Genomic DNA, 26,145 nt, shown 5'->3' on the forward strand with positions numbered 1-26,145 from the left:
ATGAAAAACTATTTTGTAATATGGTGGTTTTAGTGAGACTCTAATGTTTTATGTGCTGTACAGAGGACTGGTTTTAACATTAGCACCACTTTATTTACTGTATGTGATAAATGCTTTTATAAGAAACCCACAATAATAATAGTACACTTTCCAATTTGTTAATCTGTTATGAATTAAATATCAACAATGACAACAATTCGTTTTTTTTTATCTAGACTTCCTTTGTCATGTTTGCCGTAACACCTACATTTTTCCATGATGTTAAGGAAGACAATGGTTTGACTTTACAGCGTTGGTCTCTGTCGAGGTGTCTTCTGTTTTTCAGTGTCTGTGGAAGGTTGTAACAGACCATTTAATGCATTGTAGCTGGTGCCATTTGCAAGACAAAAGACACGTGATTCAATGTCCGGAAAGCTCATCCAATAAAAGCTCCTGTAAAAACTAAAAAAGAGAGAAGGGACAAAAAGACTTTGTATTGCGTAGAAGTACCATGTTGAAGGACAGGCACGTCTTCCGTATATGAATCCAGATGGTGACAAATGCAATCTTTACGTCTCAATGATTTAAAAAATATTGTCAAACGACATGTCTTGTTTTTGCAATTTAAAACTGGCCCTTCAAAAGGAAATGATGTTTTGCAATTGTATAAAATGATGCATAGATTGCATTGCCATCATTTGGCGTTTTAAATTTACCATCTAATACTTTAGATCTCTTCACCAGGTTGAATTATTGGCCTAAACAGTCTTTAAAAAAAACAGATCATGGCAAAGTGAACTGTCCTTGACTCGATGTGACGGGATTTCTTTTCAAGAGAGTCTTTGGGGTTCCCGAAACCGTAAAGCTTTTGCCACGACCTTTTTAAAACCCGTACAGACAAAAGAGTCGGATAAAACGAGACACCACCCCTGCTCGTCCATACCCTTTGCATGACAAACAAACTCCTTGTCGACCAACGCAGGAGACAGTACAGCACCTCGTCTGCTAAGTGGGACGTCGGTAGTATTTTTTATGCTCGAAATCCAGTTGGTGGTTGTTACCTTGGACTCCCCCAGCCCGTCCCATTCACGTCTGGAATCTCATTGTTGGTGAGAACATCATTCAAGCTTGTGCTCCAAAGCTGGTGGAGGTTCCCACTTCATTAGAGTTGCGCATCGAAGGGCCGGAAAGACCGAAAACACTACGTCTGGCTCTGACAGCGAGCTGAGCTCATAATCCAGACGATTTGGAGGAAACATTTGGGGAGAGAAGATGATACCTGTCACTGTGCTGATCTGGTGTCTGTTGTCGATATGGACACTAACTTCTGCTGTTCAGGTTGAAGATGGTGAGTTTGATCATACACCTGCAGAGAGACAAAAATAAATTTTTTTTATTATTATATATTCAAATATATGCTTGGAAATATACATGCTGGCAAATTTAAGTACAACAAATCTTAAAAGAGCTTTTAAGTGGACTTTCTGGAGTATCTTTAATATGTTGTATCTGCAATATTTATATATGTGACCATGGACCACAAAACCAAATTTCCTACTGTCAATATATTTTAAAAAAGGTGATTTTCTTAATATTTAGATTTCAAAAAGTTGTATCTCGGCCAAATATTGTCCTATCCTAAAAAACCATCAGATGCGTATTTAAAGGCCAGATAATGCATAAATCTAAATAAAAAATGCCACTTATGACTGGTTTTGTGGTCCAGGGTCACATATATTATTTATTATTTATATTAATTATGTTAATATGTTACGTATATATTTAAAAACACATTTTTGGCACACAAATTTTGGATAGTTATGAGTTACTATAACGCAGCAAGCAATAGCCGTTATTTCACCATCTATAAGTTAACCATGGACCCGAAATAGGCCAGCTATGAGTAGCCCACTTGTAGCCAAAATAAACTTGAATTTGGTCACATGTCGTTTTTGCCAAAATAACTTGTGATATATTCCATAATGTAAGCAAAATCAACAGTGAAGTGTTTGGTTTCATTTATTTTTTATTTTATTTATATTTGGGTTATGGTAAGACGCCTATAAAATTTTCACTGAAAGCCTAAATTTTGCCTCGTTTTAGCCTAGACGGCTGATTGGACAGTTATTAGACCTTTTTTAAAAGCAAAATTGTTTGCTGGGAACTTATAAAAACAAGTTCAAATTGCTCAATTTATAGAGTAACTTTTGATACAGTATTTAATTTATAACTTAAGTTTTTTGCCAAGTAATAAGTAACATAAAATATGTTGATATGACTTATTGATCACATCATATTTTTCTATACATACATCTATATTTGTAATATTAATATTTAAAGGGATAGTTAACAAAAAAAATTTAATTCTATCATAATTTACTCACCCTCGAGTCGTTCCAAACTTATATAAACGTCTTTGTTCTGCTAATTACAAATAAAGATATTCTGAAGTTTATTTGTAATAAAGCAGATCTGGGGCACCATTGACTTTCATAGTGGGAAAATATAATAATATGTAAATGAATGGTGCCCCAGGTTTTTTTTTTCTCCAAAATATCTTCATATGTGTTCAGCAGAAATGATTACAAGTTTGGAGCGATTCAAGGGTGAGTAAATAATGACAGAATTTAAAATTTTCTGTGAACTATCCCTTTAAGTTGTTAGACACTATTGAATAAAGTATCTAATGTGAAAATCTGTTCAGTACTGTATAGTGTTTGCAATAACATAGCAGCATTTCAATTGAACTAGTCAAACATATGTGACATTTTTCATGCAGAACTCAACGAAACTGTCATTTGCACCAATGATCAGATGCAGGTCATCATTCCTAGTGCGTTTTTTCTCAACAAGGACCCACCTGTTTATGTAAGTTTATATTACACAGATGTCACAATAAATGTTTAATGTAATAATAAACGTTTTCGATGGATCACTCCTTAGATCTGGGATCTGCACCTCAATGATCCTGAATGTCGAGGTGTCGAGGTCGAGAGCGACTTCGTCTTCAGTATCAAGACAAACCTAACGGACTGCGGCACTATTACGGTAAATCTCATTTTGTCCTTAACCAGGTTGAAACATTGTGCTAAATCGTAAATTTACTTGAGAACTGACTAACTATTCTTGTTGTCAGAACATTAAAAACTCTTTAAAAGGTTGTTAACATTTGTTGCGTTGAGACAAGCTACAAATTTTCGCTGTTAGACATAAAAATACAAACAGTAAATTCTCCTTCATAGGTTAAATGATCCACGGTTAATACATCCTAATAATAAAATAAAGTGCGTTATCACTGTTCTCATAATTATGTGCATTACATTACGTGCAGGTTTGATGTCCTTTTAGAGATAATTTTATTTATTTATTTTCCAAAATGCTAATGAAGAGTCTCGTTTCAATCCCCTTTAAACTGGCTGGCCGGAGTCCTTTCAGAGCTCGGAGGGGAAAGTGGGGGGCAAACATCCATGCGGCTCTAAATTATCCTGATTTATATGGAAATGATGACTGTTTTCAGCTGCAGTGAATAGGCCGGCCATAATTCAGTGTCGTACTTTATAGTTCTTCTTTTATTTAGCCTTACAGCCCATCTCAGCAGCACTACCACATCCCGGAGAGGACAAGCTTTACTCTGGCATGGCATAAATCTCTACTCGAGACCTCAAGTATCGTTGAGAGCCTCTGTTAGGATTCACAAGACTTTTTCTTGTAAAGCCAATAAAAGGTTAACGCAGCGTTGAGAGGAGACAGATTCTCTTCTCCTTTAGCTGTTTTATGAGGATTTTTAATACTAACTGGTTTAGGTGGGAACATATTTCTAGACTGTCTATGATGGAACAGAAAATCTTCAGTTGGTTTTCATTAGATCCAGACTCAAAGTAATCTCCATACATGTATACATTTAATTTTTTAACAAAAAAGTGTGATAATTTGTCTCCAGACATGACAGACCAAGCGTGAATCAGGAGGTGTGTTTGTAAAGGCTGGGAAGATAAAATGGCAATAAAGTTTGTTTAACCGGATGTGTTGGGTGGCAATGCCCCTTCATAGCTTCCTTATGATGCCTTTTAGGTGTTTTTATTGGCATGTGAATATAATTAATATGTATGATTATTATTGAACATGACAAAATGTATCAAAATAAATTTCAATGTAAACTAGAAGTATCAAACAAATTGATTGTAAGCGTTTGAATGTTTAAAACACGTTGAAGGTTCATTTTCTTGTTTAAAGTACAAATTATTTTGCTTCACAAGTAACTATATCTTGATTAAAATTGGAAAACAATACAAAAATACCAAGAAAAATATAAAACATTTTGAAGTGTATGAAAAATTTTCCTGGGTCACGTCATTAAAATTTTGTCTTGATAAGTTGTTGTCTCATGACATTAAAAATCAGAGCCCGTGTCCTGACATTTTAACCTACCGACAGATTGTCCAACCCTCATGTTGTCTTAGGTTTAGGTGTTAGGGGGTTTGGGTTTAGGGGCGGGGTTAGTCCTGTATATTTTCTATGAGAGGTAGCAAAATCTGACAAGGTAGCTGCTTAGGTCCCCGTGCCACCAGGGGGCCACTTGACTTTTTGTATTTTTTGTGATATATTCACATACACACCATTCGGTGTGAGACTCAATCAGTTGACTAAAAGCCTAATGCTGCATTAAGTCAATGTAAAGACGCGTTGACACTCGTCTGGAGTTTTTCCGCCAAAGTTCAGATTTTTCAACTTGCGCATTACCATCGGAAACGTGCAATTCGCGCCATTCACCTGAACTAGACACACGAATGAGGCAGGATCACGTCTACCACACCTTGCTAAACGCCTCATTCGCGCGTCTAGTTTAATGCGCGAGTTGAAAAATCTGAACTTTCGCCGAAAAACGCGCCGTGTTAACCAATCAGGAGCTTGCTCTAGTAGTGACGTGATTACAGGAGATGAGCCGAGTCGCAGAAGCCTCTTCCATGACGCGAATTTCCACGTGAATGTCTCGATGACTAGAATTACAAGTGCGAATGAAGTGAGTACTCTCAAAATGTTCAAGCGTCCAACTGCACGCGGTAGACACGAATTTGACGCCTTAAACGCATCTGGTGTGAACCCACAGTAACTGTATATTGGTATATTGCTACAAACATTTAAAGGCGGGGTCACAATCTCTGAAAGCCAATGTTGACATTTGAAATCACCTAAACAAACACGCCCCTACCCCAATAGAATCTGGACCTTCTTTTGATAGACCCGCCCCACACATACGCAACCCAGGCAATGATGTCGTTTAGTAGACACGCCCCATACTGCTGATTGGCTACAAGTGGGTTTCGGCTGGACTACCTCTTCCAAAGCGTTTCTCAAAAATCATGCACCCCGCCTTTAACAACGCAACAGCCCTCATCAGTGTCAAAATAAGTGTGGCAGCTAATCAAATGTAAGAAGGCAGGAGTTAGAGAAGAAATTAGGTTTTTTGAGGAAAACATTCCAGGATTTTACTCATTTTAATGGACTTTAATGGACCCCAACACTTATTAGTTTTAATGCAGTTTAAAATTGCAGTTTTGAAGGACTCTAAATGATCCCAAACGAGGCATAGGGGTCTAATCTAGTGAAACAATTGTCATTTTTGCCAAGAAAAATAAAAATATGCACTTTTATACCTCAACTTCTCGTCTTCCTCCGGTCCTGTGATGCACCAGCGCGACGTCACGCAAAACGTCATCACGTCAAGAGGTCACGAATGATGTACGCGAACTATGCCCCAGTGTTTACAAGTGTGGAGAAAGAGGAGCGTTCTGACGTTGTTGTATGTTGGATGATACTAATTAATGTATTTGTGTCAGTTTATTGTTTAAAATGGTCCGCAAATGTGCGTTTCATATATGTAACACGTGACCTTTCGACGTCATTACGCAATTACGTGAGGTCGCACTGGCACGTCACAGGACCGGAGGAAGATGAGAAGTTGTGGATTGGAGGTGCATGTTTTTTATTTTTCTTGCCCAAAATGGCAATTGTTTCGCTAGATAAGACCCTTGTGCCTTGTTTGGGATCATTTAGAGTCCTTTGAAGCTGCAATTTTAAACTGCATTGGGACTGATAACTGTTGGGGTCCATTAAAGTCCACTAAAATGAGAAAGTACTGGAATGTTTTCCTCAAAAAACAAAATTTCTTCTCGACTGAACAAAGAAAGACATCTACATTTTGGATGACATGATGGTGAGGAAATTATCTGGATTATTTTTAAGAAAATGGACTAATCCTTTAAAAGAGTTGCAACACACAAAAGCATAAGGACCATAACCATTTTTACAGTAAGAGAGTGTTACTATTTTGCCATTTTGCCCTTCAATAAATACCCAGGGGTTGGTATGGTATGTCCTATTGATATGTCCTTATCTATGGTTACTAAGGAGTTGCTAGGCAGTTGACAAAGGTATTGTTTTTTCCTAGGTATCAGATGATACTCACATCATGTTCACCAACACAATCCGAAACAATGATACCGATGTCATCACCAGAAGCTACATCAACATCACGTTTGGCTGCCGATACCCAATAAACTACATGGTCCAGCAGCAAAACGGAGAGAATTTGATCCGAGTGGATGTCAGGTGATGATCATGACATCACCAGATAAATTATGTTTCCTTTCAGTTCAAAGCTACAAGCTTAGAAAGGCTGAGCTTTAGGCCGATTGTTTGTTTGTATGTCAACACAAAAAAAAACTAAACAAAAGAAGCTCTGGGGTTTCATTAAATCTTTACTAAGAAAAACTTTCAGTCCTCTTAAATGATCCTTTTAAAATTCCCTGCACCTTCCCAGGACGATTACTCTCGAAACCGAAGATGGGAATTTCTCCGTCTCTATGCTGCTGTATAAAGATGAAGGATTTCAAGATAAATGGACCACGGTTCCTTCTCTCACACTTGAGGACAACATCTATGTTAAAGTTCACATGGTTTGTGTTAAGTTGAATGGGTGACGTTACACACAACAAGCTACTGATGGCTTTTAGAAAAGCCGCTGTGCATCTTCTTTGCATGCTACATCTGAGACCCATTTGTTATCTTTGTCATTAAACAGAATCAAAGCTTTGTATAGTCCGTCGCAGCTAAAGTGAAAGCTGGTCTCTGTTTAAAACCAAGCCTGTTTTTGTGGAAATGTTTGCTTTTGAAAAGGTTTTGTTAAGTAGTCAATGCTGTCTGCGTTTGGCACTTTTATCCAAAGTGACCTAATACACGGCTAAGCAATTAATCCAGAGAAGAAAACAGTACAAGTAATGTTACCGTACCAGCTGTCTGTCTTCTATATTAGGTTTAGGTTTGTTCTTTGAGTCACCGCTTTAATTTTCTTCCCTGTTTATTACTGACAAACCTTTCTGGGCTCTTGCAGGTTCCAGCGAATTTCTTTTTAAGAGTGGAGAGATGTTGGGCCACACCAACCAATGACCCTTACAGCAACATTCAATACACTTTCATTAAAGACAGGTTTGTGGACAATCGATCAACATTTGCTATAAAAATGCTTTGAAAGGCATCGCTGTCTATCGTTTTTACAATGTCGTACCGCTGCCTCCACAAAAATGGTTTTGCTACAGTTACCATTTTTATGATATAGATTATATATTTTAGTAAAACAGTAAAAAATGGCCAAAAACAGTTACTACACAAAAAAATGCTGGGTTGTTTAACCCATGCTGGGTAAATAATGGACAAAACACACCACTGGGTTAAACATTACCTAATGTTGGGTTATTACAACCCATGGTTGGGTAACAACAACTCACCATTGGGTCAATTTTAAACCAGCGATGTGTTCAGTCCAGTTAAAAACAACCCAGCATTGTTTTAAAGCAGTGGTCTCCAACATGGTGCCCGCGGGCACTAGGTTGCCCACATGGAGTTTGTGAGTTGCCCGCCAAGGCACATTCCATTAATAGCCACAATTTTAATATTTATTTATTACATATTTCGTTTTTGTACTGTATGTTAACATTTTAAACAATGATCAAACATATCAACAAGTAAAATAAAATAAAATCAACAAGTAAAACAAGTTTGACTATATCAAAAAAGTAGCCCTCCAGATTGTTGTATCCATTGTGGTAGCCCTTGCTCTCAAAAAGGTTGGAGACTCTTGTTTTTTGGCAGATTGATAACCACAATTTTACTACAAATATCATACAAATATATAATCTATAATTTTTTAACATAATAAAACCACGGTTTACCACTTTAGTGTGTCTAGATTACAGACTACAATCACAGAAAGTAAACTGTTTTAAAAATACCAAAATCATACAACACCCTTATTTTAAACATGTATTTTTGGCCTGCATGTGAGAAATACATAAACTTGTTTGAATGTAATTTTACTCGGCAAAAAAAACAAACTTGTGAGTCTGGACCGCAAAACAGTTGCAAAAAAGTAGCACGGTATATTTTTTGCAATAGCCAAAAATACATTGTATGGGTCAAAATTATAGTTTTTAATGCCAAAAATCATTAGGATATTTTGTAAATTTCCTACTGTAAATATATATAAAAATATATTTACCATTAGTAATATGTTGCTAAGGATTTCATTTTCAGCCTCAGATAACATATTTTCTAATCGTTTAAATAGTTATATTATCCAAATAATGTCCTATCTTAGCAAACCACACATCAGTGGAAAACTTATTTATTTCAGCTTTCAGTCAGATGATGTATAAATCTCAATTTAATTTTTCTTACAGCCTTTTACAATATGACCATTATGGTTTTGTTGCAGGGTCATATTTGTATACCCTCATCATTACTAAAGCGTTTGGGAACCAAAGTTCTATTGACATTTAAATAAAATAATAATCTGAAACCCAAAAAAATGTTTTTTAAAGAAATTTATAATTTTAGTAATTATAAAACTTTTTGTATTTCTATTAACACCACTTTGTGTGAGAGTCTCTGCTTCATGAGATCTTTCAATCATGTTTTTCATACTTCATTCAGCCATAAGTATCAAGTATTAAGACACGGCGTTGAAGCTGTTGCTAAGGGGGCTAATAACAAAACAAAGTATGCATTAGTCATGTGACTATAATCTGAAGTCGTGTGCATTTCAGTTGAACAGCTGTGCCTGTCCTTGACAACCCAGACCTAGATTCTCTCCTTCTGAAATGCACTTAATCATTCCCTAAAGTAATCTACGAATAAAAACTCGCCTATCTTTCTCTTTAAATCAGTTGTCCGGTCTTGTGGAATGACCAGACACTGGCTGTGATGAAGAACGGTCAAGGATCTGAAGCTTTTTTTAGGATACAGATGTTCAAGTTTGTTGGCAGGTCTTACACAGATGTTTTCCTCCACTGCAACGTCCAGATCTGTCATAACACTGGAGGAATGTGCCAACCTGTAAGTGCACACCTAGAACATCAAGAAAAAAATTATTAAATATCCAGCATTCTTCACAACACATTCAACAATTAAGAAATTACTCTTCCTTTATGAATGTTTATAAAGCCGATAGATATTCATGATTATTTTTCTTGTCATTCACAAATATGCATGCAAATAAATGATGGCAGTATTATATGTTTGTCTCATGTATTACTTAATGTGTTCCTTAATAACATTGTGAAACATTTTGCAATGTTACATTCACATCTCAATAAATCACAGAATTGCTCTGCTGAAGAGAGGTCAATAAGAACACGCAGAGATGTTTCATCATCACACACGGTCTCGTATGGACCAATCAGAAGGCTCGAAGTTAACACAGAGAACACAAGTCAGAGTAAGTCCTATGTTTGTGTCTTTGCGTGGTTGTGTTTGACAAACATATATGTGCATGCATGTGTTTTAATGCCCGTTTGAACGTACACCTCAGGTTCAGATATGCCCTCCGTGGAGACGTTTGTGCTGGGCGGTCTTCTGTTCATCCTCATCCTCATCACAGGAGTTTTTGGGAAACTTTGGTTGCAGAGCAGAAACACGTATCCTGCTCAAGAAGCCCAGCTCACGCTCTCCAACATCCACCATATCTCAGAAGTGGCCAGCTAACTTGAAAACACACACAATATATATATAAATATATCCACACATACAGTGTTATATGAAATATGCTCTGATTGAAAAGTCTACTAAGCTGTAGTACATTTGTGTTAGTTCTTCTTTTGTCTTTTATTGTAAAATAAATAATTAATTAAAAAAACAACTTCTGTATTTCAAACAGCTTCCTATGAAGAAAATGCTAATTCTGGTACTCATGGGATCTTGTGCACACAGCTGCTCAAAATGTACTTGAAGCCAGACTTAAAATGCTATAAATGTCATTAAATTACATAAGAAAATGTTAAACCAAGTGGCATTTATATAGAACAAACAGGTCTACACAATTTGGTTTCTGGTTGTCCAACATTGGTGCAGTATTAAAATCATACATAGGTGTATCAAGCATATATGAATATAATAACATACATGCATGTATGTGTATGTGCATATACATATATACCGCTCAGTATGTCAGTTTTTGCTTTGAAATAGCATAAAAGTTGGGTTTTCTTCACCCATGTTTTCCACTAAACACCTATTGTTGTCTATATAATGCACTACATATATTTTAATTGTAATCCCAAAATGGCTTATATTGGCGTTGTGTCATACTTAAAAAATAATGCATCACTCTCTAAATACTTGCAAGTCTCTCGTCAACCTTTAATAAAACTTTGACTACACGTAACTTATGTAAATACATAACTACATTAAGTATTAAAATCATATATAGGTGTATCAAACATATATGAATATGTGTTTGTGTTCATAATATACAGCTTAGCATAAAAGTTGGGTTTTCTTTACCCATGTTTTCAACTAAACACCTAGGGGTGGTTTCCCAGACAGGGATTAGACTAGTCCTAGACTAAAATAAATGTAAATGCTGTATCTTTAAACACATCAGTGCCCTTTGTTTTGCCTTAAAATGCACAAAAGTAATGTTTTTAGTAAGGCATGTTCGTTAAAACTAGTTATATTTCGTAATTAAACTAAGGCCTAGTCCTGGTTTAAGATAATCCCTGTCCGGGAAACCACCCCCTGGTGTTTTCTATATAGTGCACTACATATATTTTAATTGTAATCCCAAAAAGGGGGTCATGTTTAATAGACAAGATGTGAAGTAAACCTGTTTAGTTTACTGTAATTACCTGACCTGTTGTGATCTGTTAAGCAGTGCCTTGTGCAACCATACCGGATTACTCTGGCATTGCACATGACCTGTAGATACCAAACACTTGACACATGATAATTCTTTAAGTTTGTAAAATCAAATTATGTTATTTAAAAAAAAAAAACTTATATACAGTAACCATATATGTTTCACATTCTTTCTGGAAAAAAGCATGACTCTCTGCAAGTCACTCATCAACCTTCAATACATCTTTGACTACATGTAACTAATGTAAATGTATGTTAAAGTATTAAAATCACATATAGGTATAACAAACATATATGAATATAATAACATACATGTTTACATGTGCATATACATGATATACAGCCCAGTATGTCAGTTTTTGCTCTGAAATAGCATAAAAGTTAGGTTTTCTTCACCCATGTTTTCAAGAAAACACCTAGGGGCGGTTTCCCGGACAGGAATTAGACTATTCCTAGACTAAAATAAATGTAAAAGCTGTCCAAACTGAAAACAACTAACACTGACATATCTTTAAACACATCAGTGCCCTTTGTTTTAGTAAGGCATGTTTGGTAAAACTAGTTATATTTCCTAATTAAGCTAAGGTCTAGTCCTGGCTTAAACTAATCCATGTGTTTAATAGACAAGCTGTGAAGTAAACCTGTTTGTAGTTTACTATAATTACCTGACCTGTTGTGATCTGTTAAGCAGAACCTTGTGCAACTATACCAGATTACTCTACACATGACCTGTAGATACCAAACACTTGATACATGACAATGCTTTAAGTTTGAAAAATAAAATTATGTTATTTAATAAAAAACGTACAATTATATAACCACATATGTTTCACATTCTTTCTGGGAAAAATATTGCATCACTCTCTAGTATGTACTTGCAAGTCTCTCATCAACCTTTAATACACCTTTGACTATACGCAACTTATGTACATACATAACTACGTTGAAGTAGGCTATTAAAATCATTCAATTATTGCAAACTATTGCAATATGGACAAAATCGAGCCATTTCGATATATCGTGCAGTCCCAGTCGATATGAAGAACTGTACCTGCGCTTCCTCTGACAGGGGAACTTGTTGAGAGGAACTATGTTTGACATAAAACAGTCAAGAAAAAACAAGCAATAAATTGAATATCATTCAATTGTATTAATTGTAAGTGAACCATTTAAGATGATATAGATGGGTGTGCATATAGCCTGCGTGCGCGTGTGAACGTGAGTATGTAAATGTCTGTGTTTGTGCGCGTGTGTTTTGTTGTCTCCGCCCACCGGTATGGGCCGCAGTTGTCTTCAGTGTCTTTCAGCGGCACACACAGATTTCAACAGAAATACAAACAGACAGCAGTGAAATTACAACACGAACACAAACTGATTATAACATCGATTAAACACGACACATTTAACTACTGAAGACTTATCTACTGGTCTACGGTAAGATATTTTCGTGTGTTTATATGTCATAACTTCACGAGTTTAAACACAACAGACAGTCATTCAGTCGCTATTATTATAATGACATTAAATGCGTATTTTATCGCTAAATATGATCTGACATGTTGGTCTGTATATTAAGAGTATTTATTTTATTTGTGTGTGGTTTGTTACTGTTATCACTGAATTCACGGCTAGATGCTAATGCTAAACGCGTTGTTTTGCGAATGTAAACATTTACTTATCACGATATAACCATAAAGATATAACATAACGAAAAGTGTTCAGTAGTGTTCGTTCATTGATTATTGATGTAAAAGTGTTCATGACACTGTCGGGTTACTGCTGTCAATCAGTGTTTATATGTCACCTCAGGAAGTATAAACAACAACAATAGATGCATTGAGTTACACGAGCTTTGACTGTAGGCCCTATATGGTCGAGATGTTTTACATCTTTAGGGTCGGTGACGTCACGATTGGGGGTCATGATAGTGATATTGTCAGTGTCTTTTTTGTCAAGTCATATTTAGGTTCATATATTTAGCATCACGAGATGTTTGGGGGTCTTGGCGTGTTCGGGATCATGTGTTTGACAGTTCAGAAGCATGCCGTATGTAAGATGTTATAATATAGATTATATATTACTGTATATGATTCATTATTTATAGAAAGATAGAAATAGTTATAGAAAGATAGAAATAGAGATATAGAAAGATAGAAATAGATAGAACGTATGGATGCATAACGATTAATCGCGATTAATCTATAGCAGAATAACAGTTTTTGTTTACATCCTGTGTGTGTGTGTGTGTGTGTGTGTGTGTGTGTGTGTGTGTGTGTGACTTTGTATAGATAAATGGACACGCATGCATGTATATATTTAAGAAATGTTTACATATGTATATACATTTGTATAATTATGTATTATTTATATTATATATAAATACTTAATATATACATATATTTTTCTTAAAATTATACATGCATGTGTGCATATTTATATATACATAATTATTATACATGGTATACACACATATATGCTGTAAACAAAAACTTTTATTCTGCTATAGATTAATCGCGATTAATGGTTATGCGTCCCTAATAAAAGTTTTGAAACACTTGACTGAAATGTTAACAGTGATCTTAAAATGGTTAAATGCTTGAAATTACTTTTGTAGACAAAATAGTAATCAGAAAACTAAAATTTTATTTTTAACAAGTATTTTTTAAATAGATGTCTTGGATTGAACATTAAAGAAAAAGCACCAGTAAGAGCCCAGATTAAATGTTAACTCCTTCAATATTCTTTCAAATTTATCTTAAGGTGAAACTTCAAGAAGCTTCAATGACAATTTCTAGGCAAAAGGTGACTTCAGATGATAAAATATAAATATAATATATATTTTGATTTATTTTCAATGCTATTAGTCACAACATAATTTACGTAGTTACATTTGTGCTATTATGCGATAGTTTGTATAAGTTTATTATTTAAAAAAGTATTATTATTATTAAAATTATTGAAAAAATAAAGAACGAGTGTTGCAAAACTTTTGACCGGTAGTGTACGTAAGATATTATACTATGTATCATCAGATATATATGTGTATCAAACATATATAAATATAATGACATACATGTGTGTTTGTGTGTGTGCGTGTATGATATACAGCTCAGTATGTAGGTTTTCGCTCTGAATTAGCATAAAAGTTGGGTTATCTTTACCCATGTTTTTAAACTAAACACCTATTGTTTGTTTTCTATATAATGCACTACATATATTTTAATGCTAATCCAAAAATGGCTTATATTGAATTGAATTGAATTGAATGCTTTTATTGTCATTGCATTACATACAATGAAATTAGGAGCACTACTCCTGATTGGTGTTCAACATCAACATATTGCCATAGACAAAAAAACGAGGACCAGAGACAGTAAACATATAAACACAGACATATAATGGCGTTGTGTCATAATTGGGGTCATGTTTAATAGGCAAGCTGTGTAGTAAACCAGTTTGTTGTAATAACCAGACCTGTTGTGATCGGTTAAGCAGTGCCTTGTGCAACCATACCAGATTACCCTGGCATTGCACATGACCTGTAGACACTAAACACTTGATGTTTTGGTCCTTTAGAAGGAGACAGGACATGCAACATGCCGGCATTGTACACAAACGTTTCGCAATATTTATATCCAGCTGACATTACGAGGGCCGTGCTGAAAGTCAGCTTGACAATTCAGAGTTTACACCCTGGTATGACAGACCCCCAACCAGCACCTCGTCTAACTCAGACAGTTTGCATTTAGGTCATACCGACTGAGTCTAACTGCACATGTCCAGCCAGGCCCAGTCATGTTGGGGAGAGAGACGTCTTGAATGACTTTGCAGTATCTCTAATGCGTTTTTTTCTGAATAAGAGCCAGGATTGATTCCTGTAACATGCCGTTCAAAACCCAGGGCTCGTGTTTCTTAGACTTCGAAGAACTTCTGTGACCTGAAGGAGAGTTGTGAAATGGCAATGCAATGGTTTAACAATTTGGTAAACATCCTGCGAGAGGGCATCGAGGTCGGGTTTATGCTTATCCCTTTTAGGAATTAAGGGGGACTTCCCACATGAATAACAGACTTTAATTTTAAGCCATGTGTTATGTTACACGCAAAGACGCCCTTGCATGGGTGTCCAAAATAAGATTATGATATTAACGTTGGGAAGACATGCACAAATATTTCAAAACGGGAATGAATACGTCATGAATTTTGGAGTAGAAATGAGACTTAATGGTTTGTTTTCTTTTACTTCACAGTGTGTGGCGTAGCCTCTTCAGGACAAGATAATCGGTTATATTTGCAATGGAGGAGCTCCATATCCATTGCTTGAAATGTGTGAACCGACGCTGTATGATAAGACCAGAGGCTAGTGTGTCCTGTGACCTCATGGGTTGCCCTCTTGTGTGCGGAGCCATTTTCCATTCATGCAAACTGAATGAACATCGCTTACTGTGTCCATATGAAAGAGTGCCATGTCTGAACCATGGATTTGGATGTCCGTTTACCATTCCCAGGATCAAACTGGCAAAACATCTCGAAACATGCCCAGCCAGCGTCGTATGTTGTACTATGGAATGGAATCGCTGGCCCGTTAGTTACTCCGATCGCAAATCCTACGAGCACTTGAGTAAGGAAGTGTGTGACGTGGACCAACTTGACATGGCTTTGGCTCTTCAGGATCAGCGTATGCTGTTAGAGTCGCTTAAATTGGCAACCACTGTAACGAAAACCCTAGAAAAGCAAAATCATGAAAATGAAAGAATGAACTCGGAAAATGCATTGATCCGAACGGAGGTTGAAGGATACAGAGATTTGGTGGAGAACAATACAGACTTTGCAGCCACGTTCGATGTTCTCAATAGTGCGAAGAATATCGACTTGATTGTGAAAGATCTAGATGAGGAGAAGAATGGAGCTTGTAGAGGTGTCAAGAATGGTGATGGGAACTTTAGGAGTGAAGAAATGAAGGAAAGTGACACGGACTCGGACTCCGATCTGGGAGCTGTGGGTGGAGCTGATTGTCCTTTTCCTATGGACCCAGAAGAAGAAGGAGACGATTGGTTGGAGAACAACGAATATGGCGAGTCTTCTGAGGAAGAAGAAGTGATAGCTGGGGTAGAACTTAATGGACTCAATGGATTTCATGAGGAACATGACGATGACAACCAGGACAATCTCGAAAGGGTTTCAGATGCTTCAAGAATGAATGGTTCCTCAAGTCTCAGGCAGGTGTTGCCTTATCATTCCATGCCTATTGTAGCACAGGAGCAAGTTTTGGCCCAACTACCTCTTCCTTTGCCCATGCCTCTGCCTAACCTTTTGCACAACAACGTCCTGCACCATTTGCCTTTTAGCATCGAAGATCGATGGCTGAATCGCAAGTTGGAGAATCTCCAGGCACTTAGGGGCATGAACTTGTTTACAATTAACGGGCGTAAAGCTATGTTGTCTGACCCCTATTTACTCAAAGCCAAGATGGAGGACAAAGCTGTCGACACATCTGACCTTGAGGTGGCAGATGATCCGATGGGTCTTAATGGCATTGACCTCATCACTGCTGCCTTGCTCTTTTGCCTAGGGGACTCACCCGGTGGCCGAAGCATCTCGGACAGCCGCTTCGTTGATAGGTATCGCATCGACTTGGGCACTCAGACCTTCTCCCTTCCTTCTGCCATACTGGCCACGAGCACCATGGTGGGTGACATTGCCTCAGCATCTGCCTGTGACCACGCCAGTCCACAATTATCCAACCCCAGTCCATTCCACACCCTCAGACTAGATCTGGTTCTGGAGTGTGTGACTCGCTATCAGACCAAACAGCGCTCCATGTTCACATTCGTGTGCGGACAACTGTTTCGCAGGGATGAATTCTCGTCCCATTTTAAGAACGTCCATGGAGACATCCACGCAGGTCTTAGCGGATGGATGGAGCAAAGATGCCCGTTGGCGTATTACGGATGCACATACTCACAAAGAAGGTTCTGCCCCTCGGTACAAGGTTCTAGGATAATCCACGACAGATATTTGGGCTCATTCGGGGTCCAGCATGGCTTAGTAGCTTGTCCGGATGAACCTTTCGCCAGAAGCACCTGTCATTTTGGACTGCGCTGTGACCATCTAAGCGACCTGCCCTTTGAGTTACTCCAGCATATTGCAGGCTTCCTTGATGGCTTCAGCTTGTGCCAGCTGTCCCGGGTGTCAAGCACTATGAGGAATGTGTGTGCCAGTTTGCTTCAGGCTCGTGGCATGGTGGTCCTGATCTGGGGGAAGACAAAGCGTGCTGATGGAACCTCATCCTGGCGGGTACAAGACAAGGTAATCATTTGCATTTACGTTTATTCATTTTGATGATTGAAATTCTGTCGTCTTGTCCCTGACTGATGCATACGAGCCTTTCAAAAGAAAATAGCTTGTTTTTCTTAAAAACAACATGATGCACAGATACAAAGACTAAAAAATTGCTCTTCTGTTTTTAGGTGTGGAGATTCAGTACTGCTTTCGACACTGTGAACGAATGGAAGTTTGCCAACATTTCCAGCATGGCCGACCACCTGAAGACATGCAAGTTTAACACAGTAGCACGCAGAGAAGATGCTGTACCGCTCCCGTGCATGAGCTTCACAAGAGAACTCACAAAGGAGGGGCGATCTCTCCGTTCAGTACTGAAACCAGTTATATAGATGACACTCAAAAACAAACAGATATGCTGCTCACAGGAGTTTCTGGTTCTTTTATCATACATCAGATGTGACATGTTAACATTATGCCTTATCTGTTCAAGTGTACTGTAACAATGTTTAATGAAAAACAAATACAACAAAATATACTGTAGCCTTAACTTAAAGGGACAGTTCACCCAAAAATGAAACTTCTGTCTTTATTTACTCACCCTCATGCTGTTCTGAACACAAAAGAAGATATTTTGATGGATTGTGGTTACTACACAGTTGATGGTGCCCATTGGCTTCCAAAGTGTTTGTTTTTCCCTACTGTGGAAGTCAATGGGTACAGTCTGCTGTGTGCTTGCCATCGTTTGTCAAAGTGACTTCTTTTGTGTTCATCAGAATAAAAATAAAAAACTCATACAGGTTTAGAACAACATGAGGGTGAGTAAATGATAACAGAATTTTCATTTTTTGGTGAACTATCCCTTCAATTCACCCCCGTTTTCTCAATAAATAATATTTTTCATGTATGCAGTCTTAAAAATAAAGATGCTACACGCAGCCATAAAAGAACCATTTTTTTTTTGGTTGTAAGGTTCAGTAAAAAACTTTTAACATCCGAACAACCTTTGTTTCACATATTTGTAGTATGAAAAGGTTCTTGAGATTATAAAAAGATAAGAAAGAAATTGTTCTTTTAAGATCATTTGTTTATTTCTGTAACCAAAATGGTTATTTTATGGCATCATTGTAAGGACCTCTTGTAGCACCTTAATTTTTAAAAGGATAGTTTACCCAAAAATGAAAAAACTGTCATCTTTTACTCACCCTCAAGTTGTTCCAAACTAAATACATTTCTTTGTTCTGCTGAACATAAATAAAAATATTTGTAAGGAAGCAGGAGCACCAACCTCTTCCATAGTAGGAAAGAAAAATACTATGTAAGTTAATGGTGCCCCAAAACTGAACAAAGAAATGTATACAGTTTTGTAACAACTTACGGGTGAGTAAATGACGACAGTATTTTAATTTTTGGCTGAACTACACCCTTGAGTACATAGATTATGGTTATGCTTTTTTGGATATTTTTATGCATCGTACATTTTACAGATTTATTGGTTTGACTTGTAGCCTCAAACCGAAACAACGAAACGTTAAATACAAATGACCAAAAGGAAATAATTGTGTGTTTGTAATATGGGATGCATGTGTATGTAGGGTGTACTCTTATTTTTTTTGCATGTAAATACAATATACAGTATATATTATATTACTTGATATGCTGACCCAAACACAACACTCCTTTTGGTCTTTCCATCTTTTAAGAAGTGAAGAGAAACATTGACAATGCTGGCCTTACTGGTGCCAATACATTGATTTACTGTACCAACAAAGAAAAGACATTCATGCGCTGTTTGACAACGTTGTCTTCCTGATTACGAGTCACTGCACTTAAACCTGCAGGACGGGTACAAAGACTGCTGGTGTAGCTTGTTAAGATTTGTGTTTGCACACAATGCACGTGGAGATATATTTCTCTGTATCTCAGGGGTTTAACATGAAGCATGTGCCGTGTTTGTCTGTGAGATGAAAATCATTGATGGGAACTTACTACTGGATGGGAAGTTGTTTGTAATTCTCTTCCAGCATTACTTGAGTTAAAAGTTAAGACTGGGTTTACAGCAGGGGTGCCCAAGCCTGTAAATGTCCAGTAATCCTGAGGACCTCGATTAGCTTTTAATAAAGTTAAACTCGGCAGGATTAGACACCCCGGTTTACAATTAAAGAGTTGTGTTTTATCATACTGTATCTTTTGTTACAATGTTTCAGTAAGGCATCGTACTGAAATGTTGCAATGTTTTCATCTTTGCCTTGTTTGATCTTTGTGTTTTTTAATAGCTTTAAACTAATTTCAGATATGACTTCTGATATTTGTTTAGGGATAGAAATGATCAAATATCTGTGTGATATCTTTCGCTTTTTACAGACATTGATCAATATGTTTGATTGTTATTATAACCATTACTTTATTATATCCTCTAGGTTTTTCAACTATATATAAATATATTTATATACATGCTTATATGAGGGGATTTGGTTTTTTAAATTGTTTTTACTTGTTTGAAAGGTTCATCTACGTTATGGTTTTAAATGTATAGTTAATTTACTCTCATCGCCAAGCCCTGACACCTGCTATACATGTATATATCTGTTTTTTATGCATGCTCGTGCCTGAACTTTTTTGTTAAATGAAATGTTTGATGTTCCTTTTGATAAACTAATCTAAGCAAGTTTCATATGAATCATCATTTACATTTTGTCAGTATTTAATAAATTGTTTAAAAATCAAATTACTGGTGAGCTGCTTTATTGAGCATGACCACAGCCAAACATTTGCTAAATATTTCAAATTAAATTATTATGAAAACTAGCTGGGAGATTAATTAATTTGCCCATCTAATATTAATCCCTCAATGTTGGGAAAACTTTCACTGTTTTTAAGTGTTTAAATATTAAAAGTAATGGATTCAAATTTAATTAAAGGCGGGGCGCATGATTTTTAAAAACACTTTGGAAAAGTGAGTTGGGCCGAGTACCAAAACTCACTTGTAGCCAATCAGCAGTAACCCTTGCCTGGGTTGTGTATATGTGGGTTGGGTCTATCAAAAGAAGGTCCAGATTTTATTGGCGTGTTTGTTTAGGTGATTTCAAATGTCAACATTGGCTTTCAGAGATCATGCACCCCTCCTTTAAGTGACTTTGGTAACAAATCATATTTTAAAATCGGTCCTGTTAGTGCTGTTTAATGTGTTTGCCACCAGGGGCTGCTGCAGTCCACAACATCAGAGACTATACTAATCTTGCAATTAAACACATTTTTGTGAGAAACTATTCCAAAAAATATTAGTGCATACATTTGTTGTTATAAGACATTCGTTTTTTATGAGATAATGATTCAAAAATACATGCTTTCCAATTTTCATCACTGCAGGATTATTCTGTTTTGAACAGTGTTTTGAAACACTGATTGTTTTTTAGATTTTTTTGTATCTTAACAAAACTACAGCACAACACAAATGTACTGTAATTCGGAATAGGAAAAGCATCCAAAATAAATAAAAACACATTTTATCATTTGAAGTGCGTCACCTTTTGCCTAGCATTTGTAAAATCCTATTCATGACATTTTATTAATAAGCTTCTTTAGGTTAATACATTTTAAACAATATTGTTCACATTTATTCTTAGCTTTAGTCGTCTTTTTAAAATAAAATGTTATTTTTCTACTAAAATAAATGTTTGGCACAATTATATTTTTGTATAACTTCAAGCATTTAAACCTTTATAGATGAGAAGATTTTTAAGATCATGGGAAACATTTCAGTGTTTCAAAACTTACCGATAGTGAATATTGACAAGATCTTGAACTTCTTATAAGACTGTGTCTCATTTCAGCCTCACAATATCATTTGACTCGGCTGGACTGAACCACACAGAACCGGTGACAGAGCTTGATAAATGTCCCGATCAGATGCAGAGGCGAGCGGCTGTGTGCCGGTCAGGTGGGCTCATCTGCTTCAGGAACTCTAATGGAAATTGGCTTATACAGAAGCTCTCAGGTGTGGTTTAGACAATCATCTGATGTACACTGAGCCTACAACAGCGAAAAGATTGATATGGTCTCTAAACACAGACACATGTAAACATTTTGTAAACATTCAATCGTCCTTTACACAATGTTGGGTTGTTTTTATCTGCTGCGTTAAAAGTATGAAGTCATGAAGAGCAAGAAAATTTGATTTTATAAATATATATTTACCTAAAGTTAAGCTTTTAAATGACAAACACTTACACCACCAGCAAACGCTGAGATCTTGCATCGCTGCCAAACAGAGCATACAAATGTCCAATGCGATCTACAGTCATAATATATACTAAATAAATCAAATACCAATGACATCAGAGACTCCTTTAGGAGTTTGGCTGTATGGTGGTTCTCAAATTTTACTTTTGATCAGGATGATAACTAAATCAATCTTAAAAAACAAATCACCAAGATTAAATGTATCAAGAAGAGCATTGACAGGAAAACAATAAATGTAACAGATTTAAACGAGAACTATCTGCATTCAAAAATGCATCTTTGCAAAGCAGCTTTGTGGTCAGGGCTGATTGAAGGACAGCAAATGTGTGTATGTATAGCCTACTTGCTATCAGTAGCAATAAACCATGACCGGATGTTGTGCGATCACCCGATTCGTCCCTGTGGTCAGAGTCTAGTGAGCAGCTTGTGCATAAACAGATGAATCTTCACTGCAGTCTGCTTCAGCTCTCAACCGTTTGAGAAGATAAAAGTGCTATCAAAACTGCATCGCCTCTGAGTCCTGGCTGGGTGATAGACAGCAGTAGATAAAATCACATCTCAGATCTCAGCAGACTTATGGAGTCTCGTCAGAGAGAAAGTTCAGTCTGCTAGGAGAAGAAAAGAAAGAGAGTATTTAAAGATACAGTTACACTGAAGTCACATTTCTAAAAGTCTGAATGTTTATTTTTAGCTAAAAGCAACCCGACTCGGTAACAAATGAGAAAGCAATCAACATTTTGTCTTAAAGGTGCCATAGAATGTAAAACTGTATTTACCTAGGCATAGATGAATAATAATCATGTGAATGTACATATCATGAACCTCAAACACGATTGTTTCCTTCTTTTTATGTAAACCTCGTCCATGCAAAAGACTGCTGGAAAACAGACCAATCACAACAATACACCACCTGTGATATTACAGCCGAGATGTACGCACCAACATTAAACTACACATTAAATTAAAGGGGACAGAGAATGAAAAACCATTTTACCTTGTCTTTGTTGAATAATGTAGTCTACCCGCATTCCCAAACGTACAAAAAGTGCTAGATATGCTAAACATCTCAGTCTCATAAAAATTCCTCTTTTAGATGTCAGCCAGAAAACGGCCCAATCTGAAAAACTGATGCTTATGACATCACAGGCATCTAACTGCCCCTCCACTTTAAAATAATTGGCTAAATTTTTTGAGTGGCAGCAAAGTCAGCCAGTCAGTAATGATATTGCAAGTTAAGCCAGTAGGGGAGCCAAATAGGTGCAAAACCACTTGTTTAAAATCCCCCACCCTAATAGAGCTATCTGAGAGAGGTTTTTAGGAAGCTTCTAAGGCATTACAGACCCAAACCAATTTTTTTTTGTCTACGTGTCACATCACAGAACAAGGATAAATACCCCGTTCAATCATACTATGTCACCTTTAAGTGCAATGTTGTGACTGCTGAGTTAGCGCTTTATGCTAGTTTATGCTATCGTTTAGGCTGAAGTTCTACTATTGACGTTACAGTTACGTTTTGCAGGTCCATACTGAAAAAACACAAACTTAACCCTCAGAAACGTCCATTTAACAATCTCCTAACAACTGGTTGTTCCACAAAATCTGTATCTTCATCCAATACAGGCTCAAGCATATAAGGTCTCTTTACTAATGTGAGCTACTGGCATGAGCCTAACTGTGAGACAGCCAATCAGAGCAGAGCTCAACATTATTATTCATGACCTCTCCAAATAAGGTAATAATAGACCATTTCAATCTAATGCTGCGTTCACACTGCTCACGGTAGAGGCGTCAAGCGCAAGTGATTTCAATGTTAATTCAATGTTAAGACACGTTTACGCGCTTCTGAAGGTCTCGCGGCTCAAATTAGGCGTTTAGCGCGACACGAATCAGCATCGTTCCCGTGAATAATGCGAATTGAGTTGAAAAATCTGAACTTTGGCAGAAAAATCGTGCCGCGTTAACCAATAAGGAGCTTGCTCTAGTAGTAACGTGATTACAGAGAGAAAGCGGAATCGCAGAAGCCCCTCCCATGACGCTAATTTGAATGAATGTCTCAAATGACTAGAATTTCACCTGTGAATGAAGCGAGTAAACTCAAAATGTTCAAGCGTCCAACTACGTGCACATAGCACATTTTTCCATAAGGACAAGGGTTGTAAATGGACACATAAAACCGTCTCTGGATAATTTTTGCACTTAAACGCGGGGTGCACGATTTTTGAAAAACACTTGTAAAAACCGGGCCAAGTACCAAAGCCCACTTGTAGCCAATCAGCAGTAAGGGGCGTGTCTACTAACCAACATCGTTGCCTGGGTTGCGTATGTGTGGGGCGGGTCTATTAAAAGAAGGTCAACATTGGCTTTCAGAGATCGTACACCCCGCTTTTAAAAAGTCACATACCTTCTATGTACCTGTAGATATCAGAGAACAATTAAACAGATTATTTCAATGCATTATTTGGCACCTTTAAAAATAATAAAATTGGATTTGCAAACAAAAGATGATTTGTTTTTCAAAATGAACCTCAGTTTTCTGAACCTGGGTTAAGGTGATTATAGTGGATCTATGTAGTCATATATAAAGTCAAATATATTCCACACAAACGTATTACTTGTCCCACCTTTTGTTTGTTGACCCATGAACAGCATGTATGAGGTAAGGTGATTCAGTTACCCGTCTGTTTTCTTGTTCTGAGAATGTGCTGTCTGTTCCGGCTCATTCCTCATGATTGTGCTGTCAGATGGGCTTTGATGAGAACATGCTGCTAAGTCTGATGATCTCTTATGAATCTCAGCGTTGTTGAGGTCTTCCCTCCTGAAGAAACAAAGACGGCCATGCTAAATAAAGACTAGATTTTTCTGATATGTCATTCTGCAACTTAACTATTACACTGGGATGTATAAATCTTTATTTCTGTTAATAAATTAATAATACTGTATATCAAATCAAAAAACAAGATTATCAAGGAGATGTCTGATATCACTAAGTTTAGGCTGGTGGACAATGCAATGAGGCAACCCATATGGTTACATTTACAAAACCAATATTGTACTGCATAGCAACATCCTTACAACCACCCAGAACAACATACCATAGTTTAAAAAATGTTTTCATCAGGCTATATATATATATATATACAGTTGTGTTCAAAATTATTCAACCCCAACTGAAATTGATTGTTTTGGCCGGTTTGACATTGATTTTGATCATTCAGTCATCCTGCTTACAATTACATCAAAGAGGCATGTGTAGGTCAGACAAATATAACATAACATTTATAATGAAATAACCACAAATGTCTTTTCTGTGCTCACATCATTATCAGTTTTATTCAACCCCCAAGTGACATTCAATCTTAGTACTTAGTACAACATCCTTTTACAGTTAAAACAGCTTTTAAACGTGAAGCATAGCTTGACACAAGTGTCTTGCAGCGATCTACGGGTATCTTCGCCCATTCATCATGGGCAAAAGCCTCCAGTTCAGTCACATTCTTAGGCTTGCGCACTGCAACTGCTTTCTTTAAGTCCCACCAGAGGTTCTCAATCGGATTTAAGTCTGGTGACTGCGATGGCCACTTCAAAATGTTCCAGCCTTTTTTCTGCAACCATGCTCTAGTGGATTTGGAGGTATGCTTGGGATCATTGTCCTGTTGAAAGGTCCAACGTCTCCCAAGCCTCAGGTTTGTGACGGACTGCAACACATTGTCATCCAATATCTCCTGGTACTGAAGAGAATTCATGGTACCTTGCACACGCTGAAGTTTCCCTGTACCTGCAGAAGCAAAACAGCCCCAAAGCATGATTGACCCCCCACCATGCTTCACCGTAGGCAAGGTGTTCTTTTCTTCATAGGCCTTGTTTTTCCTCCTCCAAACATAGCGTTGATCCATGGGCCCAAACAGTTCTAATTTTCCACAGAACACTATCCCAAAACTTCTGTGGTTTGTCCACATGACTTTTGGCATACTGGAGTCGACTCTTTTTATTCTTTGGAGACAGCAAGGGGGTGCGCCTGGGAGTTCTGGCATGGAGGCCTTCAGTACGCAAGGTGCGCCGTATTGTCTGAGCAGAAACTTCAGTACCCACATCTGACAAATCTTTTCTCAGTTCCTCAGCAGTCCCACGGGGACTTTTTTCCACTCTACGCTTCAGATAGCGCACAGCAGTCGCAGTTAGCATCTTTTTTCTGCCACGACCAGGAAGCGTTTCAACAGTGCCCTTTGCCTTGAATTTGCGAATGATGCTTCCTATGGTGTCTCTTGGTATGTTTAACATCTTTGCAATCTTCTTATAGCCATTGCCCTTCCTGTGAAGATTAATCACCTCTTCTCATGTCTTCCTGGACCATTCTTTTGACTTCACCATGTTTGTAACCACACCAGTAAATGTTTAGAAGGAGTTGAGTATCACAGTCATTTTAAAGCTGCCTAATTGGTGCTTATTAGGCTTTAT

At 37.1% G+C, this 26,145-nt stretch overlaps 3 protein-coding genes and 1 long non-coding RNA gene across 11 annotated transcripts in view; 2 read left to right on the plus strand and 2 right to left on the minus strand.

Moving 5' to 3' along the window:
- Positions 1-302: 302 nt before the first annotated feature.
- LOC129417148 (uncharacterized) lies at positions 303-12,268 on the minus strand. Of its 3 annotated transcripts, none has more exons than XR_008635683.2 (5): positions 11,160-11,290; positions 9,838-10,017; positions 9,180-9,381; positions 1,041-1,345; positions 303-441 (listed from the first exon to the last, which is right to left on the minus strand). It is a non-coding gene; the product is annotated as an uncharacterized lncRNA (long non-coding RNA). The 3 variants fall into 3 exon arrangements; XR_012370640.1 differs by lacking the exon at positions 303-441 and adding an exon at positions 11,840-12,268 and having other exon boundaries at positions 1,209-1,345; positions 9,838-10,013; positions 11,160-11,229; XR_008635684.2 differs by lacking the exon at positions 303-441 and adding an exon at positions 11,840-12,268 and having other exon boundaries at positions 1,209-1,345; positions 11,160-11,229.
- On the plus strand, positions 1,187-11,171 carry LOC129417146 (pancreatic secretory granule membrane major glycoprotein GP2). Its single transcript, XM_055171622.2, has 9 exons — positions 1,187-1,327; positions 2,759-2,847; positions 2,923-3,027; positions 6,428-6,588; positions 6,800-6,935; positions 7,370-7,464; positions 9,201-9,369; positions 9,637-9,751; positions 9,845-11,171. The coding sequence occupies exons 1-9, from the start codon at positions 1,252-1,254 to the stop codon at positions 10,015-10,017; spliced, it is 1,119 nt and encodes a 372-aa protein (XP_055027597.2). The 5' UTR covers positions 1,187-1,251; the 3' UTR covers positions 10,018-11,171.
- Positions 12,269-12,447: 179 nt separating the features above from the next.
- Positions 12,448-20,176, plus strand: fbxo30a (F-box protein 30a). Its single transcript, XM_055171621.2, has 3 exons — positions 12,448-12,603; positions 15,417-17,475; positions 17,637-20,176. Exons 2-3 carry the CDS (start codon positions 15,463-15,465, stop codon positions 17,838-17,840), a joined length of 2,217 nt encoding a protein of 738 aa, XP_055027596.2. The 5' UTR covers positions 12,448-12,603; positions 15,417-15,462; the 3' UTR covers positions 17,841-20,176.
- A 689-nt stretch (positions 20,177-20,865) lies between these two features.
- Positions 20,866-26,145, minus strand: part of LOC129418138 (utrophin) — a 41,601-nt gene continuing 36,321 nt past the window's right edge. Inside the window, exons 17-19 of one of the 6 annotated variants that reach the window (XR_012370641.1) lie at positions 24,365-24,505; positions 22,034-22,298; positions 20,866-21,480 (exon numbers count right to left, since the gene is read on the minus strand). Coding sequence is in view for 5 of the 6 variants with exons in the window: in XM_073869938.1 (XP_073726039.1) it covers positions 22,420-22,567; positions 24,365-24,505 (289 nt within the window). In the remaining variant the exon portion in view is untranslated. Of the gene's footprint in view, positions 21,481-21,597; positions 22,299-22,349; positions 22,568-24,364; positions 24,506-26,145 lie in introns of those variants that run through there. The other 5 variants (XM_073869940.1, XM_073869939.1, XM_073869938.1 and 2 more) reach the window with 5 other exon arrangements.

Source organism: Misgurnus anguillicaudatus, chromosome 7, assembly GCF_027580225.2.
Source record: "Misgurnus anguillicaudatus chromosome 7, ASM2758022v2, whole genome shotgun sequence".
NCBI classification, from domain to species: domain Eukaryota; kingdom Metazoa; phylum Chordata; class Actinopteri; order Cypriniformes; family Cobitidae; genus Misgurnus; species Misgurnus anguillicaudatus.

Coding starts and splice junctions, on each gene's coding strand:
- LOC129417146 (XM_055171622.2), top strand. CDS start 1,252: ATGATACCTGTCACTGTGCTGATCTGGTGTCTGTTGTCGATATGGACA. Junction 2,848..2,922: donor ACAAGGACCCACCTGTTTAT/GTAAGTTTATAT, acceptor ATCACTCCTTAG/ATCTGGGATCTGCACCTCAA. Junction 3,028..6,427: donor CGGACTGCGGCACTATTACG/GTAAATCTCATT, acceptor GTTTTTTCCTAG/GTATCAGATGATACTCACAT.
- fbxo30a (XM_055171621.2), top strand. CDS start 15,463: ATGGAGGAGCTCCATATCCATTGCTTGAAATGTGTGAACCGACGCTGT. Junction 17,476..17,636: donor CCTGGCGGGTACAAGACAAG/GTAATCATTTGC, acceptor TTCTGTTTTTAG/GTGTGGAGATTCAGTACTGC.